Consider the following 19,519-nt stretch of genomic DNA (forward strand, 5'->3'; position numbering starts at 1 on the left):
CTTGATAGCTAAAAAAGCTTACTGTAAACCTGTAGTACTTAAGACAGTGTAGTAATGGGACAGAGATAAACAAACTGACCAGTGGTACAGAAGAACCTAGAAACAGACCTATGCATCTGTGAAACTTTGATTTTTGACAGAGGCAGCATGACACTGTGCAAAAGGAAAAGTTGGAAAAATTGTTTATCCACAGGAAGAAAAAAAGAAATTGGATTCTTACTCACACCAGGCCAAAAAATCAACTCCAGATGGATGAAGCACTTAAATGTCAAAAGCAAACTTTGAAAACTTGAAAAGAAAATAGAAGTGAATATCTTCCGGAGCTTGAAGTAGGAAAGAATTTATGAAGATACAAAAAATGTTAAGCATTAAAAAAAAAGATCAATAAGTTTGGCTACATTAATACGAAAACTCTTGGCCACCCGAAGACACTTTAAAGAGAGGGAAGACAATCTACACACTGGGAGAAGATATTTGTGACACATACAACTGATGGAGGATTAGTACCAGAATACATAAAAATGCCTACAAATCAGTAAGAGAACACCTAACAGAAAAATGGGGAAAAGACACGAAAAGCATTCATAGTCGTTTCACAGAAAAGGGAGCATATAACGCCAATAATTATGTAAAGAGTTGCTCAACCTCAGGCAAAGGCAAATCAGGAGCACAGTAAGGTATCATTTTGTAGATCTGTAGAGGGAAAGGGAGAGGGAGGGCGAAGGGGGGTGGGGGGAGGTGAGGGGAAGGAGAGAGCGGGGGAGAGAGAGAGGGAGAGAGAGAGGACCAAAAAAGCAAGAAAATGATCAGCATGACTTTCAGAAGAGTGACTGCCACCCACAGGGGATCAGGGGGATGGGATGGGGAGGAACAACAGGTAAATGTAACTTATTAACAATATTTTAGCTCTTTGGTTGAGTGGTGGTTTCACAGACATTCATTACATTTTAAACAAATTGTTTAGTTTTGCTGTTGTTTTACACTGTCCAACTCCTAAGGGCCATTTCTGAGACTAAGTTAGAAGGGCTCTGTAAGACGAGGTAAGAGTTACTCCAGTTTCAATGTCTTCAGTGATAAGGAGGTGTCCCTGAATGGTCCGTGTGCTGCAAACAATCACGGCTGCTGAAACGCCAGGCTTCTCAGACCTTCCGAGGGAGGCTGAGGACATTTGTACAGCCTGGTTATTAAGCGGCTGCAATCACTTTACTGCAGCAACTGCTGGAGGGGGTGGGGTGGGGGGAGCATCAGGAAACTTCAGAAGCAGTCACACACCGTTAGTCCCGCATTTTCTGCAGTGGCTACCGTCAGCCAACATCAGGTTCTCAGTCAGTTTCTAAGGGAATTACCTATAATGCTTATCAATCCAATGGTTACAAGAAAGAGAAATATTTATTGGTTACTTATTCTGCCAGGTATGGAAAAATCCTGTAAGGATTATCCTGACTTTGTAGATAAGGACACTGAAGCTCAGAAGAAGTGACTAGTTCAAGGTCTCAAAGATGACAAGTGTTGGGATCCAAACCAAAGCTACATTCTTTTCATGACACCATGTGCACTGGAAGCGTCCCAGACCGTGTCATTTAGAGTTAACACAGGCAAATGCCTCTGTCTGCAAGAGACTCAGAGTCTGTCCACCTCTCCATACAACAGTTATGAAAAAAGCAGAAGGAATCTCTCCATGATAACCTGGTATGTTAACCGCCCACCCGAAGTGACGTGTGCTGACAGTGGCCTCTGCCAGCTTTGCAGACACAAACCCTACACCCTACCCACCAATGTGTGCTTTAATGCTCTACGGTGCCCACTTCTGACACCCTTCATGACCTCTCCTGACCCCTCCCTCAGCCGCCAGCCTGGGGCCCTGCACCACTGTGCCCTCAATCTGGGTTTTCACCCCACACCAGGAGGGCACCAAACATCGCTTTGTGTTTGCTTGCTTATTTACATGTGAACATACCAGATTCAGAAGTTTTCTCATATTCCATATAATTTGATCAACTCTGGGTTTTCAACAGCATGACCATTTTCTGACTTTTACCAGAGAGAGAATGGAGGGTTTTATCTCAGATTCTACGGGAGAACTAACTTTACAAAAACACTCAACCCTAATAATGGTCACTAAGAACATTTGCCTGTGTTCAAAAAAACTGATCTTGGGTGTACCTCCCCTCAACCCACACAAAGAACTAGGCGGATACTAAGGTGCACACAGGAATCGGTGGTCTGTCAGAAGCACGTGCAGTACAGCTATTTCCAGGGTGCCCAAGAGGTGAGAGTGGGCGAGCCCACCCAGGAGACAACAGCCCTATTTTACCCTTGCCAGTCCATCCTCTTCTGTAAAACCCTGCAGAGTCTTCAAGATAAAGTGCAAACCTGCTAGAGGACGTCAGGGCCTTTAGCTTGGTCCAGCCCTCACTTCAACGCTGACTCTTTCCCCACGTTTACCCAGGCGCTCTTGGAGGGAAGGGACCTTAGCTTATTCATCCGTGTAGCGCCTGGGCTCTACCATGGTACTTTGGCAGGAATTTCATCTGACATTGTGGAAGGAGAGAAGAAACACAGCTTTTGTACCTGCTGTCAGCTTGTTTCTACTCAAGAGAAGAAAGCCAGAACCAGGATACATATTCACAACATCTTCAGTGAAAAATTCCATGAGGAAGGGTGGTTCAGCAGATGAAGAGTCCTGGGCTGGAAACAAGAGCTGGCTCTGACTCTGAAGGGCAGGCTCCCTTGGCCAGGAGCAGTCTGTGCACATTGCCACACCTGAGCCTCACAGCAACGCTGGGAAAGAAATGGCAACGGCCCTTGACAGCAGACTCGGCGAGGCCAATGCACCTGCCCCGGGCACATGGTCAGGACCCAGGGCTTGTGATTCCTTGTCCCTTGCTCTTCGTACTTTGCATACTTATCCAATAAAGGGTTGCTTGGTTGTTTGTTTGTACAGTACTAAGGCTAGGGAATTCCCTGGCGGTCCAGTGGTTAGGACTCTGCACTTTCACTGCTGAGGGCCTGGGTTTGATCCCTGGTCGGGGAACTAAGATACCACAAGCCTTGCACCACAGCCAAAAAAATAAATAGAAATAAAAAAATAAAGTAGTAAGGCTAAAGAGTGAAAACTAAGGCACATGAAAGAGATCCAAGCACTGTAAAGAGCACAGCAGAAATAATGGAGTAAGAGGCAGAAGGGAAATGGGTTCATTCACTTCTGCTTTCCCCAAGCCTCTATCACAGCACCTGACATGCAGGAGACACTCAGGAAATGAAATGCACTAAGGCCAAGGGAGCAAGCTCAGGCCACGATGCTTAGAAAGATGTGAAGGGCAGAGTGTGAGAGCAAGAACAGCTGAGCGTTCACAGAACCGGGCTCGTACCCCCCGGCACTGGGTGGTTGGTACCGTGCGGGCACGTGCTGTGAGCCCTGTGACGGATAAGGACCAGAGCAAACTCAACAGGCGCCTGGAGAGGAAGTGGGTCCCGTCCTGGTTCCGCCACATACAAGTCACGCCTACGACTCCGTGCCCTCTCCACGTCACCCCCTCATTCTGCTCACAGCTCCCACACCTCATTTCACCTCAGAGTCTCTAATTAAGGCCAAGGAAGTGGATGGGAATTCCCTGGCGGTCCAGTGGTTAGGGCTCCACGCTCTCACTGCCGAGGGCCCAGGTTCGATCCCTGGTTGGGGAACTAAAATCCCACAAGCCATGCGGTGTAGCAGAAAAAAAAAAAAAAGCTAAAGATGTGGAGAAGAAAACACTCTCCACAAACTGGACAAAGGCTGACGTGTAGACATGGTGACATTTACTTAAAATCTACACAAAGGGAGGCAACGAAGTCAAATGGGAAAACCACAGGTTCCAAGGCCACAGTGGCCTAGGTTCAAATCCTGCCCCCGATTTTAACTTGCCTGAGGCAAGTCACCTGCTTCCCTGGGCTTCCCTTTCTTTATCCATAAACGGACATATCTACCGACCTCAGAAAGCTATTAGGAAGGGCAGAGAGTACATACACAGAGCTCTCAGCACAGGGCTTGGCACACGGTAGGGGCCTAAGTAATGAGGCTGTGGCTGTTAGATCACAAAACAAACGGTTCAGACTAAAAGAACGGTCTCTAAGCCACATAAGATATTCTACAGTGAAACAGATTCAGCGAGCTGTATAGCTCATCACACACTGGGGGGCGAGAAGTGAGGAGGGCCTCACAGACCTGAGTCTGCAAAGCTCACGCGATACTGCTATCATTTAGAACTGGGGTCTTTCCCACGCAAAAACGTGGAAAATACAGGAACCGATACGTCAACCATACTGGACAAGTATAAAATCAAAAAGTCTGAACTATAATTTTTAAAAATTGAACTAAGACCAAACTTAGTCAATTGATTTTCACTAACTCTCCTGGCAACACCATAGTCCGCTTCTGAAATGTACATCTCATTCATTCATCCCACAAACACTGGCTCCAGGTACTGTGCTGGGCACCGGCGCGTGGAGGAAGGGAAGAGATGGTCCCTGCCCGGAATAAGCTTACAATCTAGAGGAGGAGGAAAGGAACAGGAAGGACTGGTAGGGGAGCACCAGGGAGGCAGGAATCGAGGTGAGAAATGATGATTTCAGCATGAGGAGGAGCACGAGGTTGACTGTGGGAAAGAAGCTGCTGCTTAAGCTCTCGCTCCCACGGCCTCTGCCACCTGCCTCCACTTTTACTGAAGGGTGTCACCAAGGAGCACTGCTCGCATTAACCAGCCTGGGCGTTTTTGTTTTTTTTTTTTTCTTTTTTCTTTTCATGGTTCCCAGCTGAAAAGTCGATTAAGAAGAAATAAAGCTACCATTTATTGAGTACTTACTATATATAAGAGCTGTGCTGACTGCTTTACAAACAAATGTATTTAGTTCTTGCTTGTTCATTTATTCACCCTTCCACCTGTTTGTGAACACAGACGCTAATGTATGAAATTCTCACTTGTTCATTTATTCATCTATCCATTCATTCATGAACAAACACACCATCTTCTATGCATGGGCAACTGGGGCTGAATCAGAGACCTGGTCCTTGTATTCGCCAGGAGGGAAGGACAGGGCACAGAGCCCCACACGTGTGCTGAGGGTTAGAAAAGCACTCTGGAGTTTCCAGCGGGAGCTAGCTGGTCAAGCCCAGGACACAGGGACCGTTTCCCTAAGGAAAAGACATTCAGCCTTTCCTGAGATCGAAGGCTGGGAGAGCAGACAGTGTCAAAGACACTGGGGGTAGGGAAGCGTGTTCCAGGCAGAAGGAACACCGAGTGACCTATCTGAGTGAGGAGACACAGTCTTGACTGAGGAACTGAAACACGACCTTAACAGTGGAGACTAAAGAGGGAACGGGGAGGACCTGAGGTGAAGCCGGAATGATGGACACGCCCCCAGGGCTCCGGCTAAGTGCAGAGGGAGCCACCATGGGGTTTTAGTCACCAGGAGGGTGCGAGTGTGATCTGATGTGTGTTCCTACAAGATCACTGCAACTGAAGGGGAAAACACTAATGGGAATGGAGAAGGCGTGGAGTAAGAAAAGAAGTCCTAGTGGAACTCTGAGGAACAGCAAACATTTAATCACCTTATAGACGGGGAGGAGCAGGCAGGGGAGCCTGGGACGCTGTGGGCCCAAGAGGAGGGGACTAACTTAGAAAGTCTCGGGCTGTGGAGCCCAGGAAGGAAGGGTGGGTCAATGTACTGAGCAACCACGCAAGAGGAGACAAGGGCTCCGGGGCTTTATGGCACGGAGGTCACCGGGGACCTCGGCTAAATGAGAGGGCACGATGGCTAGGGTGATGAATCCAGACCACTGGAATTTGTAAAAGGAAAGAAGTCATGGGGAGCAAAGGGAACTGGGTTCTAGGAGTCCTTTTGAAAAGATGGATTAGATTCAGCAGGTTTTCTCACTGTTGGAAGAAGCAGCAGGTGGGCCTGAGGATAAGGGACATCGAAAGGCCTGGAGAGGAAACGGGGCCCAGAGCACGCGTGGGGACCCCACTTCCGAGAGAAGGGAGGAGCAGGTGCAGAGCTCGATGAATCTGGGGTAGGAAGCCCCACCCGGAAGCTGGCTGTTTTTGGGTAAAGGGAGTGGGTCTTCCCGAGAGCCCCAGAGCTGAGGCCGGGAGGACAGGAAGGGCAGAAAAGGCTGTGGAGTTGTGACTTACGAGGACCCAGCTGGAGACAGCGGCCTTCTAGGCAAAGTTACCAATCCACCCGTGCTCTTTTTCTCCTCAAAGCAACCCCACAAGGTGGGCAGGACCTCTTGTTTTTACAGACACGGAAACAGAGGCTGAGAGAGGTTGAGTAACCTGCAGAGGGCCAAGATAATGAACTGGCAGAGCTGAATTTGAATCCTCACCTCCCTGACTTTGATGCCAGGCTTCCGATGACACTTTTAACCTGCCCCTCAAAGCTGTCAACACAGATGCTGCTCTAAACCCAAGCCAGACAAAAAAAGGTTTTCATAAATGCTGACACAGCTCCTTAAAAGATGGGGTAGTGACATGCAGGAGGTAAGAATGATCTTATGATGGAGTCAAACAGGAGCAGATGGAGTTCCAAAAAGTTTAGAATTGAGAGTCACTTTAAGAAAAAGACAGAGAATACCTTTTTTTGTTTTTTAAATAAAGACGAAAACACACAACTTACAATAGGGAGCTGGGAAGCAATTCCATACTTAATGGTATTGACGAACTTGACAGACAGCTGAAAGACCTAAGGCAATTTGCAACATTCTTCACACTTCATGGGAAAAAATTAAGATTGATGTCTCAACTACACAGGAATAATTTAAAGTAAAATCAAAGATCTCCTCCTAGAATGTGTGAAATGGCAGATCCTAAATGTCAGGAACACTGAATAAATTATACTCTAGGGAAGACTAAACAGTACATGTTTTAGTTATACTATTTTATGACAGTATCTTTAAGGTCTACATATACCACAAAGGAGTACAAATAAATAATAATCATGGTTTACAGACAGGTTGCCATGCACCAGATGCTGTATTAGCTCTAATCCTAATATATTACCGTTATGGTCTATGATATCCTAATATATTAATCCTAACATACACTCTTTCATCTCTAATCGTACCTCTACAAAACAGCCCTATTTTGAGTATGACAAAACAGAGACCCAGATAGGTTAAGCCCCTTGCCTGACATCACAGTGCTGGACAGTGGAAAATGGCCAGATTTAACCCACTGCTGATACAACCTCCCCCTACACAGGTACCTTTCGCGCTCTAAAGGCATACAGTGTCCAGTAGGTTTTAAGTTGCAACAGTGTCACCAAACAAGACCTATCTTTTCTAGGCAACCCACTCTGATGTTTCCTATTCTGTTTCTTTTCTCTCTTCTTTTTTATTCTGGCGTCAACTAGCACTGATTTTCTGACCCACTGATGGGCCATGACTCGAAGTTTGAAACAAGCCACAGCTCACTGACACCCACCATTCAAAGTGGCATTTCTGTGCGACAATGCGCTTTGTGTTCTAAAAGGTTAGTCAACAAAAGAACTTTTAGGACACAACCTATTCACCAACCAGAGCCAGTGTGTAAACTGAACTGCTGGCTCGAGGTAGTGGCCGGGTCTGCAGTCAGAGTTAAGAAGGGTTCACTGGTTCTCGTGAGCAATGTTTCAGATGCCAGACACGAATATACACCAAATATAAATGTCCCCACACATACCAACACCACACTTTTGGACTGTTAACCTTGGCAGTTTGAGCTGTTTATGAAGCATTAAATCTGCCACAATATTAGTGCTATTGTGATAACACATAAATGCACCAACTTTTCTCCACGTCCCAAGACCATGTTTACAAAAAGCCTCACAGAGCAGCATATTTTCAGACTTAAAGGTTTCAATAGGTGAAAAGCTTAAAGTCTGTTTGTGTATAAGCCAACCAGATACGGGAGATGCTGTACTGCAATATTTACACTTTCATTAAATGTCTCTCTGTCGATGTTTTGATGTGGTTTTCATTTGATAAAAGAATTTACTTACAGCTCATGACTAGGCTTATTCATTAACCAAGTGAAACCCAGGAGGGAAGGAGGGGGCCTGGGGAGAGAATGAGAATGACAGGCCTTTATCAGCCAGGCAGGGCTGAGCTATCTTACCTGCAGGGTGAGTCATTACCCCTGGGAAGGAGGGTATCAGTCCCCAGAAGCAAACTGGCCTCTTGCAACCTAGTAAGGAGTCACAGAAATTCCATATAAACTGTCCATATAGACAACTCCGTCTATGGTTCTCGTTAACCCTTCTCTGCCACGCTACCAATCTGGAACCTCTCAGGGTTCTCAGGATGGCACCATGATGCTACCTATGAAAAGAGCCCTCTTCCTAGTCCTGCCTTGTTCTCTTCCCCACTCCCCACCCCTGCAATCCATCTAGAGATGCAGAACCTCCTGAAATCTGCATCAAACGCGACTCGCCTCTTCAGTGTCTCCAGGACACCCCGCATGTGATCTGTTACCACCAAAAAGGTGAGGAAAAAAATGCCAACACAACCTCCTTTAACACTCAGGCCAGCCTCCTTGGTGCCTGCATGGAGCCTCACTGGCACTGTGTCCAGCCTCTATGGAGAGAGAATCGATTCATAACAAAAGCAATGAAATCTGCTCTTCAGACCACAGGTTGCCTTGGGACAATGCAACGTATTTGTTATAACTGGCAATGTCTGACTTCAGAAACATATACAGAAAGAATCACAAGCTTCTCCAATGAGGAAATAAAGAATGACGAAGTTAGCCTTATTTTCCACATCAGTTTTACTCTTTGCCTTTGCTGACACTATGTGCCCAGCAACTAATTTATTTCACTGGTGGGTTCTGTCTGTAGACCACACAGTAAAACCCTACAGATCACCAAACAGGCCAAAGGGGCAGCACAAAACTGAGTAAGAATTACTTTGGTTTTTAAAGTCCCATCCCATCTTGGCTTTTAACACATTCATTCTACACTTGTATTATTTTTCTCCTTTTAAGTCACCAAACCATTTCCCTATGGGCTTTAGGAGTTTAAGAAGACTAATCCACCTCTTTATTTTCTTCATCCTTAAGTCTGTCTCCCTGTTATGGGAGGTGGTCGCTGCCATCATCAGTGGTCAGACCTACAGGCAGCATTCGGGTCTGACACAAGCATGTTAAGCTGCCAAAAGCAGCTGAAGTAGCTCAGTGTCAAGCACATACATACACAGGAGACTGCGGGATGGAAAGATAGGAGAGAGAGGGACGAAGAGAGGGATGGGGAGAGGAAGGGGGAGGGGAGAGCATGCCTGCCCGAGAGGCGGCCAGAGAGTGAGCTTCTCCCATTCGGTGAGGAAGTGCTTTTAGAAGATGGCAACTCCCCAAATTCAGAGAAGTAACAAGTTTTTCACCACTCCTGAACATTTAAAGAACCTGTGAAATATTGTGCCAGCAGGAGAATAAGGCAGATTTTCTTTTTTAATTGATACTGGCATTGGTCAACTTTCCTGTCTGAAGTTGTTAAGATCTCTACATTGTTCTGAACAGTTATTTTGTTTTCTACATCCTAAGGAGAAGTAAATGTAGATCTTTTTGTGTGTTTTGGACATCCAATGGAAAATCGACTGGTTAGAAAACAAGAGTCAAGTGTTACATTTTAAAACACTTACATGAAAAAAGAAACTGAATACAGTGGCAAGTGTTGTTATACTGCTACACTTTAAAGCAGTGGTCCCCAACATTTCTGGCACCAGGGGCTGGTTTCGTGGAAGACGATTTTTCCACGGACGGGGGCGGGGTGGGGGGTATGGTTCAGGCAGTGATGCGAGCGATGGGGAGCCATGGGGAGCCATGGGGAGCGGCAGATGAAGCTTGGCTCACTTGCCCACCGCTCACCTCCTGCTGTGCCACCCGGTTCCTAACAGGCCAAGGACCGGGGACCTGGGGTGTATTTTATAACATTACATCTTAAAATTCCCAAAGGCTCAAGAGCTTCCGACAATATCAAAATGCTTAACACAAATTAGGAAATTGAAAAATAACTTTTGAAGGTCATGCATCGGTAGAGCAGAACACAGAATGCTTTCTGATTGATAACGGAGCGTTCAGGGATTTTAAAGTACTCTCTACTTTTATTTTTCCCTAGAAAAATATTATCACCCTTTAAATGATAACTCTGCAGTCCCACATCTAATGCCTCTAACATAAGTAAAGTCTCATTTTAAAGCATGTAAACTTAAGTTTAATGAATGAATTTACTTATCCTGCCTTTGCATAGCATTATGCTATGATTTCAATGAAGAAAAAATATGAGTATCTGACAGCAACTTGCATGGGACAGAGCTGCAAAGCTCTACAAACCACGTTTCTGCAGGGCACTCACAGACAGACTGGTCCCGCACCAGGTTAGGGCAGCAGTTAGAGGCCTTCACCAACAGGAAGTGCACAAGCCACGCTTCCTTCTAAGGCTACAACTGGATCCTTCTGTCAAAACCAAATCAGCAGCACGGAGGTGCATGGCTATATACAACACACTCAGTGCAACAGTCCACGGGTCTGACTCACAAATGAAACAATTTTGACTAATGTAAAAAAAGAACATGTTTTCGGTAACCAATCCCCCTCAGGACTTGATTTGGGAGGCAAACTGTCCAGCTTCTACCTTCAAATGATAGACAAATGAGAACAGAGGAGAGTGTGAATGTTAAGATACACGCAGAGGTGTGAAAAATAAAGGAGAAAGTCGGCTTGCAGAGCCAAGTTTATCTCCTACTCCGCCCTGAGTAGTCAGCCAAGAGCTGATAGAGGGCTTTTTCCTAAAGTAGGTAGAAAAAAATCCCCACCAGCTGGGGGTTGCCAGGCAACCTGCCACATTTTACTAAAGCAGGAGCAGTGAGAATCCCCAGAGGGCAGCTGGAATGCCGCGTAATGCCTTCTCCCAAGATCCAGGCGCACACTTGCCCCACAAGCCCACCCTGGGGCTGACACACACATGGGGAACAGCTATCTGAGTGCAGCCTGAAAGTCACGGACGTGGTGCAAAATTCACTCCAATCTCGGCCCGCTCTTCTCCAGCTCAGGCCAGAGCGCAGCCGGGATTCACTGCTGTCGCCAAAAAAACCACAGGCAGACCCTGTAACTTGGTTCTCTGCAAGTCTGGACTAAATGCCGTTGGGTTTTTTTTTGGCTGTACTGTGTGGCTTGCAGGATCTTACTTCCCTGACCAGGGATTGAACCCAAGCCACGGCAGTAAAAGTGCCGAGTCCTATCCACTGGACTGCCAGGGAACTCCCTGTTGAGATTATTTAAATTAAAAATAAAAAATTTCTTTTTGAGCAATTCATGATTTAAAAGATTTTAATACAACTGTAGGAGCAGAAAGGCCCGATGGAATGAGTGTACACTCTGGGGCTGGAAAGTCCTACCACTGGGCTCCCACTTCACCTCTCTGGGCAACTGTTGCCTTGTCCTTGAGCTGAGGTGCTGTCCACAGGTCATTTCACGGAAAGCACCTAGCACGGTGGAGTTGCAACAGCATGTGTGCAACAGTGTGTCTGTGTGGAGAAGACAGGCAGGGAGGCTAAAGGTGAAAACCACGTTTAGTCAAAGTTACCCTTGAAAATTCCCTTTGGAGGTGTCATGCCAGCATCCAATGTGGCTGTTTTTCCCTCCAGTGTCAGAGCACTCCGCTGATTCTCCTCTTGCACACCAGGCTTGCATGTGAGGACCAGGTTACTGAAGACACACGTGGGTGAGCACACTTAAATTTCTAATCGGCAGGGGCCACCCAACAGGCGGAACTTGAGAATGGATATTCTCGTGGGAAAAGCAGGATCCCTAGCTCCCATTTCATCACCGACTCACTCACTTTCACTGGGTGGACTGACAAGCAAAACCAGTCTCACTACCGAGAAAATAATTTCCCCAATGAGTACATTTGAATTCATGCAAGTTTAAAAATTTTATGATGCTTCTCTAGTTGCAACCGAGTGAATACATAACCCAGGCCTTTGTGCCCATCCTCTGAGCACACAGACCCCAGCTAGTCCTTCTAGATAGGAACATGTTCCAGTCACTTTATGTCACCACTGATATTTCTCCCAGAGAGAGTATCTAACACGGCTATTTCTCTCTGCTTCGCAGCAGCCTGGGGCTTGCGATGATTACATGCCACTGAATAACTGTGGCTTGACGTCCCAGAGCATGGATTTTACTGGAGAGCAGGGAGGAAAAGTTAAATAATTAATCTGGTCATTTAAAACATTTTAATATTAAAATAAAATGGATGTATTATAGAGTGGAATTTTTCAAATTTGCAAGGATGGTTTAAATAAAACACGAGACTGCAGAGAAATGCCAACTCGCGCTCCCCGCTGCGCTCCCCTCCTCTCTCCCCACTGCACTGCCCCCCCCCAGGTGCCCTTGAGCATCCTGTCTGCTCCCTTTTGGTGTTAGGAGTACTTTGTGGAGTTTAAGAATAGCCTCCTCCCACAGAGGCCCTTTGTAATAAATATTAACTGAATGAACGACCCATTCTTTCTGGTGTAGTGAGAGCACCAAAAGGGGAAAGAAACCCCTGACTCCTCTTCTTGGCATCCAGGTGGTAAATGTCATGTTCACGAGTGGTTTACACAAGACAACTCATACTCTCAATGCACACACGACACTCACGGACCTGTTAGTTCTTCATGAATAGGAGCAATCCTGGAAAGAGCTGACCGGTGTGAGAAAAGGGTAATGCAGTTATCTATTTTCTCCTGCGAAGGTGACAGAAATGGATGTATCACGTATGAGCAAGGAAAGACGAGGGCAGCCTCAGCTGAGAGGGTGTGCTCCCACAGTTCAAATCAATCTGTCTGAAAGGGGTGATAATACCCCTCTTTCTCTGCATACCTGTGGTCATAATGGGAAGGTGGGAATCCTGTCCTGTAAGCTCACAGCCTGACCCTCATTCACCTGACAAGTATTTCTCGGCCAAAGTGAAGTGGTCACCTTGCATCCATCAGCTCATCTACCAAATGATCTGGACCAGGGACTGGGTGAGCTTTGAGCAGCAGAGGCCACCTGCTCCTAGAGCTGCAGTTACTACCTCCTGAGACTACATCCCATATGGTACCCTAGTAGGCTCTGCTACCATCACTGTCTAGAGAAAACGGCAATCTGTTGAACGACTTGCCCGAAGTCCTGCAACTAGTATAAGGAGAGGAGCTGGCATTCAGACCCGAGGCATCTTGGTCACCCTACCAACCAGGAAGAATGATGTCAAGGAAGCGACCAGGCACTCGCCACCTGGTCTGCTAGCTGTTCTCCGAAGCAGGGAACACAGGCGATGGTGTTGGTCCCTTCCATGTGCCATCTTCAGCAGACAGGTCCACTGACTGTCAGTGGGTGTTCTGTCTGAATGAGAGGGGCACACCCTTTGACCTAGTATTCCTCTTTTAGGAAACCAGTCTATGAAAACAATCTGAAATGAGGACTAATTTTTAATGCACAAAGATGTTTAAGGATAAAAAACATATATATATATATAAAACCACAAGCATAAACCTCCAAAATGTTCAACAGTAGGGGGAACAGCTAAACAATTGCACTATTCAAATTCATCAAAAATTACACTTTTCAGGGGGATAAGAACCAAGCAATAAATAATCAATAAATTCTCTCACTAGTTATTTGGACAAAAGTAACCTGAATGCCTACCTCACAGGCTACATCATTGATTCATTCAACAAGTATTTGCTGATTACCTACTATGTGTCAGGTACTATTTTAGGCACTGAAAATACATTGAGAATAAAAATCTTCGCCCTCCTGGAGGGTGGTTATATGGGTGTGCTCACTTTGAGGTAAGTAATTGAGTGGTATACTAACGACGCGTCCACTTTTCTATATGTATGTTAAACCTACATTTAAAAGTTAAAAAAAGCCTGGTATCATGGAGTTTATAGTCCAGTGGTAGAGTGCAGACACTAAACAAAAAAGTAAAATACATTGTGTATATATAGTGCTACGGAGAAAGAGAAAAGCTGGGAGTGCTGAGATGGGAGTTGCAATGTTAAATAAAGTGGTCAGGGAAAGCCTTACTGATAGGATTGCCAAATAAAAATAGAGGACACCAAGTTAAATTTTCAGATAAGCAACAAATCATTTTTTAGTATAAGTACATTCCATACAATATTTGGGCTATGCTTAGTTTAGGCAAAATCTGGCAACCCTACTTACTGATACGATGGCATTTGAGCAAACCTCATTCCTAATGGATTTAATACTTAATGCTTCTAAGTAGGACACCAAAGGCAAAAACTATAAAAGAATAAATTGATAGTTGTTACTATGATAATATGTAAAGCTTTGGGGTAGCAAAATAGACTATATTAAGACGTATACAACAAACTGGGACAAATATTTGCAAAATACATAACCCAGCATTAGTCTCCCTAAGCTTCAATTTCTTCTGTAAAATGAAGGGGGAAGATGGTACCTGCATTTCATAAAATCGTTATGAAGATTTCAGAGCAGTGTCTAGTAGCTAATAACTAATGGCTTACTAAATGTTAGAAATGAATAATCATAATAAAAGTGTACTCACAAATCAATAAGAAAAGCACACAACACACAAAATGAGACGAACCAATTAAACTTCTCAAAATAATTCTAGTGTGCACTTTGCAGAACATAAACTAAAATCTGAATGGCATCCTTGCACAAGTATTACCCATAGGATACTTGTTAATACAAAGGGGGAGAGCTACAATGGAGATTTCTGAGGCCACCATTTAACAAAATTATCAAACAAAACATCAGTAATAATGGAACAAATAGACAGTGTGTGTCCCTCAGTGTGACGTGCTAAGAGGACATCGCCTATGTAGCCCTCCTGTCAGACACGTGTAATCCCAGGAGACAGACAAACCCGAATCGAAGAACACCACAAAACAACACCTGGTCTGAACTCTTCAGAAAGTGTTAATGTTATAAAAAACAAAAACAGGCTGGGGAACTGTTCTAGATTAAAGGAGATTAAAGAGCTATGATGACTCTACTAACTTCGAAGATGAAGGAAGGGGACCAGGAGCCAAAGAATGGGGGTGGCCTCAAGAAGGTGGAGAAAAAGCAAAAAAACGGATTCCCCCCTCCAGCCTCCAGAAGGAACACAGCTTTGCTGACACCTTGATCTTAGCCAAGTGAAACCAATTTGGGACTTTTGCCCTCCAACTGTAAGACACTCCAACTAAACTGTAAGATAATCAGTTTGTGTTGTTTTAAGCTACCAAGTTTTTGGTAATTTGTCACAGCAGCAGTGGAAAACTAATACCAGTGTTTGTTTTTGTTTTTTTACAACCTGTAGAAGTTAAATTGTAGAAAATTGAGAGAAATACAACCGCTTCCTGTCCCTAGTTATGCAAATGATTTCTGTTCACAGGACTGTAAAAATACATTGTCTAGTGTGTTAAATTCTCATTTGAATTGCTTTTAACATCTTATTAGTTTTTTCATTAATTAATGAGTTGAATAAAATCTTTGACACTTGTTTAAAAAACGAGAATTATGATGACTAAATGCAATACATGATTTTGACTTGATCTTGGATCAAAAAATAAAATAAAAAACTGTAAGAGACAGTGTTGAGACATTTGGAGAAATTTTATTATGGCCTAAACATTAGATCGTGTCAATATCATAAATTTACTTCAATAAAAAAATAATAATACATATATACATACTTGTATATGTATATATTATGGATGCATGTGTGTGTGTATATGTACAGAGTGAGGGGGAGATAAAGCAAATGTAACAAATGCTGCCGTCTTACCTATAGTGTTATAGGTTTAAAAGTTTTCAAAGTAAAAAGAGAAAATACCAAAAATAAAATGAAAAGAATGGCTGATAAGAACAGTTTTAAAAAGATAAATACCTAACACTGTACGGATTATAAACTGATATAACCTTTATACAGGGCAACCTGACAATATATGAGAAATTCTTATTTTTAAACTTCTTTTTTTAAACCAATTCTCTGGCTCTATCATGTTATAGACAGAGGCCAAGTGAAATTCCAGAGATTTTATAATTTTGTATTTGCAGTTCCTCCTTTCACACAAAATTCTTCTGCCCAAAGAGGTTTAAGAGTGTTGTTAAAATTAAACAATGCATTAAAAATGAAAACTCACCTAAAAATTCTATAATAAGAATATTATTGAGTAAATTATGGTATATCAACTTGATGGTTTATTTAACTAATGCAACCCGTTAAAATTTTTCCATAGAGTTTGTAGGGGAGCAAAATTTGCCACCCCAAAATGTGTCTATTTAGCATGAGGATTATTTTAAGCTGATTATTTTTAAGAAACAGAACCCTTAGGAAGTCTTTGTTTTTAACCCCTTCTCTTCCTTTAACTGCCTAAAAGAATTTGGATAAAGGGCCTGATCTAGGAAGAGCACTACTGCCAGAGATGTCTGCAAAGATATGGGCAAAGTGAGGTTGGGGGAACTCAGCAGGGCCTGGAGACCCCAGTCCTGTCTGTGTCCCATTGTCTCTGCAGGGCCCAGCAAACATTTGCTTACCAAACATTTATTTTCCCATCTCTATGTGAACTGCCTTCCTCCCCCTTTGAAGTCTCAAACCCCTACCCCTTTCTCCTCCTCTCAGAAGGCATATAAGCCTCAACTGCCTAACTTATCCTAGGGTCTCAGGTTTCTTACGGAGCCTCTAGAATGTACGCAATTAAGTTTGTTTTCTCCTGCTAATCTGTCTCGTGTCAATTTAATTCTTAGACCAGCCGGAAGAACCTAGAAAGGGTAGAGGGAAACTGTTTCCTTCCCCAACAAGCTTAAATAACTTGAGAAAATTTCTCAACAACTATTATTAAAAATAGAAAAAATTAAAGCATGTACAATTATACCCACATAAAATAAAGAGGCAAAATACTAAAAAAAAAAAAAGAAACCAACAGAATGTTATGATGATTATTTCTAGGTGATTTTAACTCATTTGTGTGTATGTTTCCCTCCAATTTTCTGTAATGAACATGTATTCATTTCATTTTTTAAAATACTTTTTAAAAATAAAAGACAAAAAATTTGGCATTCTTAGACTTGCAACAGAGTGGAATATTTTTGTTACTGTAGTTACCCGATTAGACATCTGAAAGCTGAGTGCAGGGAACACAGGCTCATAGTCCCACAGTGCTGTGTCCTCTAATAATTAAAAGAGAGCCCTATTCAAAAAGAAAACTTTTTAACTGACCGTGGGATAGCAAAGTTTTTGATAATTACAGAGGAAGGTTATGAGCTATGAATATGTTTACACATACTATTATTTTTTTAACATCTTTATTGAAGTATAATTGCTTTACAATGGTGTGTTAGTTTCTCCTTTATAACAAGGTGAATCAGCTATACATATACATATATCCCCATATCTCCTCCCTCTTGCGTCTCCCTCCCACTCTCCCTATCCCACCCCTCTAGGTGGTCACAAAGCACCGAGCTGATCTCCTTGTGCTGACGCATACTATTATTAATACGCTGAAAATGTTATACTCAAAAGGCTTTATTCGATGCCAGCAAAGACCAAATAAATTTTCTTTGACACAGAGCAGTCTCAATATTTTATTTGATTAATTTGGTGTTTGGCTATAGCTCAACCTCAAAAATCCTAATCTAGGCTGAACCAAAATTCCACAATTCATTTCATTTTTAACTATAGGCTTAAGAGAACAGAGTTATCACACACTAAACGAAAATCTCAATATCATTTCTGAATGTAGGCAAGTCAACATCTTAAGCTGACAACTTTCAACGTTCGATAGAATTTAAAAATTATTCTTGAAAGTAAAGCGTTCTGAGAATAATAAAATCATTCCAAGAATCCAGAAGGTAAAATTTTCAAAAGGCAAAATTTCCAAAGAATAAGCTAAATTATAAATAAATAAAATTATTCTGAAATAATTAAGTAAAATTATTCTGAGAAATAAAATAATCCACTTAGAAGACTTAACCTACCTGGAATGCCCTCTCAAGACAGCCATCTCCATTGAGAAAGGAACCTCTCCTACAAGGCTACAATCTGCCAAAGAGATGTAAACAACGTATCGATCTGCTTATTTGACCTTACTGATCAGTCCCTGATGTGGCTTCCAGACAAGGTGCCCACTGCATGGATGGGCACTCCAATTTCTAGCCTGCATCTTAGAATACTCATTCAGCTGGCCCTGCTCCCTCACAGAAAGCACAAACAGTGCACTTAAGAGTTACTGAATTGAGCGTGGAGAGAAGGGGAAGAGCGAGCTTAATTCAATAAATATGACTTTCTGCATGATTGTTTAGTAATTTTTTCTTTGGCTATAAGTAAACAGATTATTTTAAAATGTCACAAATGACATAACAGTGTAATTACCAATACATTTTTAAAAAATTTTATTGAAGTATAGTTGATTTACAATGCTTTGTTAATTTCTGCTGTACAGCAAAGTGATTCAGTTATACACAGATATACATTCTCTTTCACATTCTTTTCCATTATGGTTTATCACAGGATACTGAATATAGTTCCCTGTGCTATATAGTAGGACCTTGTTGTTTATTCATCCAATATATAACAGTTTGCAACTGCTAATTCCAAACTCCCAGTCCTTCCTTCCCACCACCCCCCCCGCACCCTGGCCCCGGCAACCAAGTCTGTTCTCTATGTCTGTTTCTGTTTGGTAGATATGTTCATTTGTGTCGCATTTTAGATTCCATATATAAGTGATATCATGATATTTGTCTTTCTCTTTCTGACTTACTTCGCTTAGCATAATAATCTCTAGATCCATCCATGTTACTGTAAATGGCGTTATTTCATTCTTTTTTATGGCTAATGTTCCACTGTATATATGTACCACATCTTTATTTATTCACCTATTAATGGCCATTTAGGTTGTTTCCATGTCTTGGTCACTGTAAATAGTGCTGCTATGAACAAAGGAGTGCATGTATCTTTTCGGATTATAGTTTTGTTTGGGTATATGCCCAGGAGTGGGATTGGTGGACCATATGGCAACTCTATTTTTAGTTTTTTGAGGAACCTCCATACTGTTTTCCATTCCAATATGTTTTCTTATGAAGAGATATTTGGGGGATCAAAATTTTAAACACTATACCCCAACCATCACTTAAGAGAGCTATCAAATGTATAACAAATAATAAAGATAAACTTATATCATCATCATCATTATTGTTTAAAACCCACAAATATGAAGCTCAAATACTCGGTCAAATATCACCAACATCTAAGAGTATGTGAAAAGCGTTTTTATATGTAATATTAACACAAGTGTGAGGGCAAAATGTATTAAATCACAGAGATTTTTATAGCTGGAGGGGAAAAAAAAAGCCTACAGAAGCAACTGTTTCAGGTAGAATCCTGCTGCATAGGAATAAGTGCATTTCCCAACCCTTGGGGGAGGGTGTAAATATTTTTCTATTCTTGAAGGAATAAACATTTTGGCATCGTATTTCTTTAGTAAAGAAGGAAGAATATGGTTAAATGTCCT

At 42.9% G+C, this 19,519-nt stretch overlaps 1 protein-coding gene across 4 annotated transcripts in view; it reads right to left on the reverse strand.

Annotated features, from left to right (window-relative positions):
* Window positions 1-19,519, reverse strand: part of PARN (poly(A)-specific ribonuclease) — a 167,423-nt gene that overhangs the window by 56,932 nt on the left and 90,972 nt on the right. For 3 of the 4 annotated variants that reach the window (XM_033428761.2, XM_033428759.2, XM_033428762.2), the window contains exon 22: window positions 8,133-8,201. The exons of the other annotated variant lie outside the window; for it this stretch is intronic. In XM_033428761.2, coding sequence (XP_033284652.1) covers window positions 8,133-8,201 — 69 coding nt within the window. The remainder of the gene's footprint in view (window positions 1-8,132; window positions 8,202-19,519) is intronic. 4 annotated transcript variants of the gene reach the window in all.

The sequence above is a fragment of the Orcinus orca genome, chromosome 16, assembly GCF_937001465.1.
Source record: "Orcinus orca chromosome 16, mOrcOrc1.1, whole genome shotgun sequence".
NCBI classification, from domain to species: Eukaryota; Metazoa; Chordata; class Mammalia; order Artiodactyla; family Delphinidae; genus Orcinus; species Orcinus orca.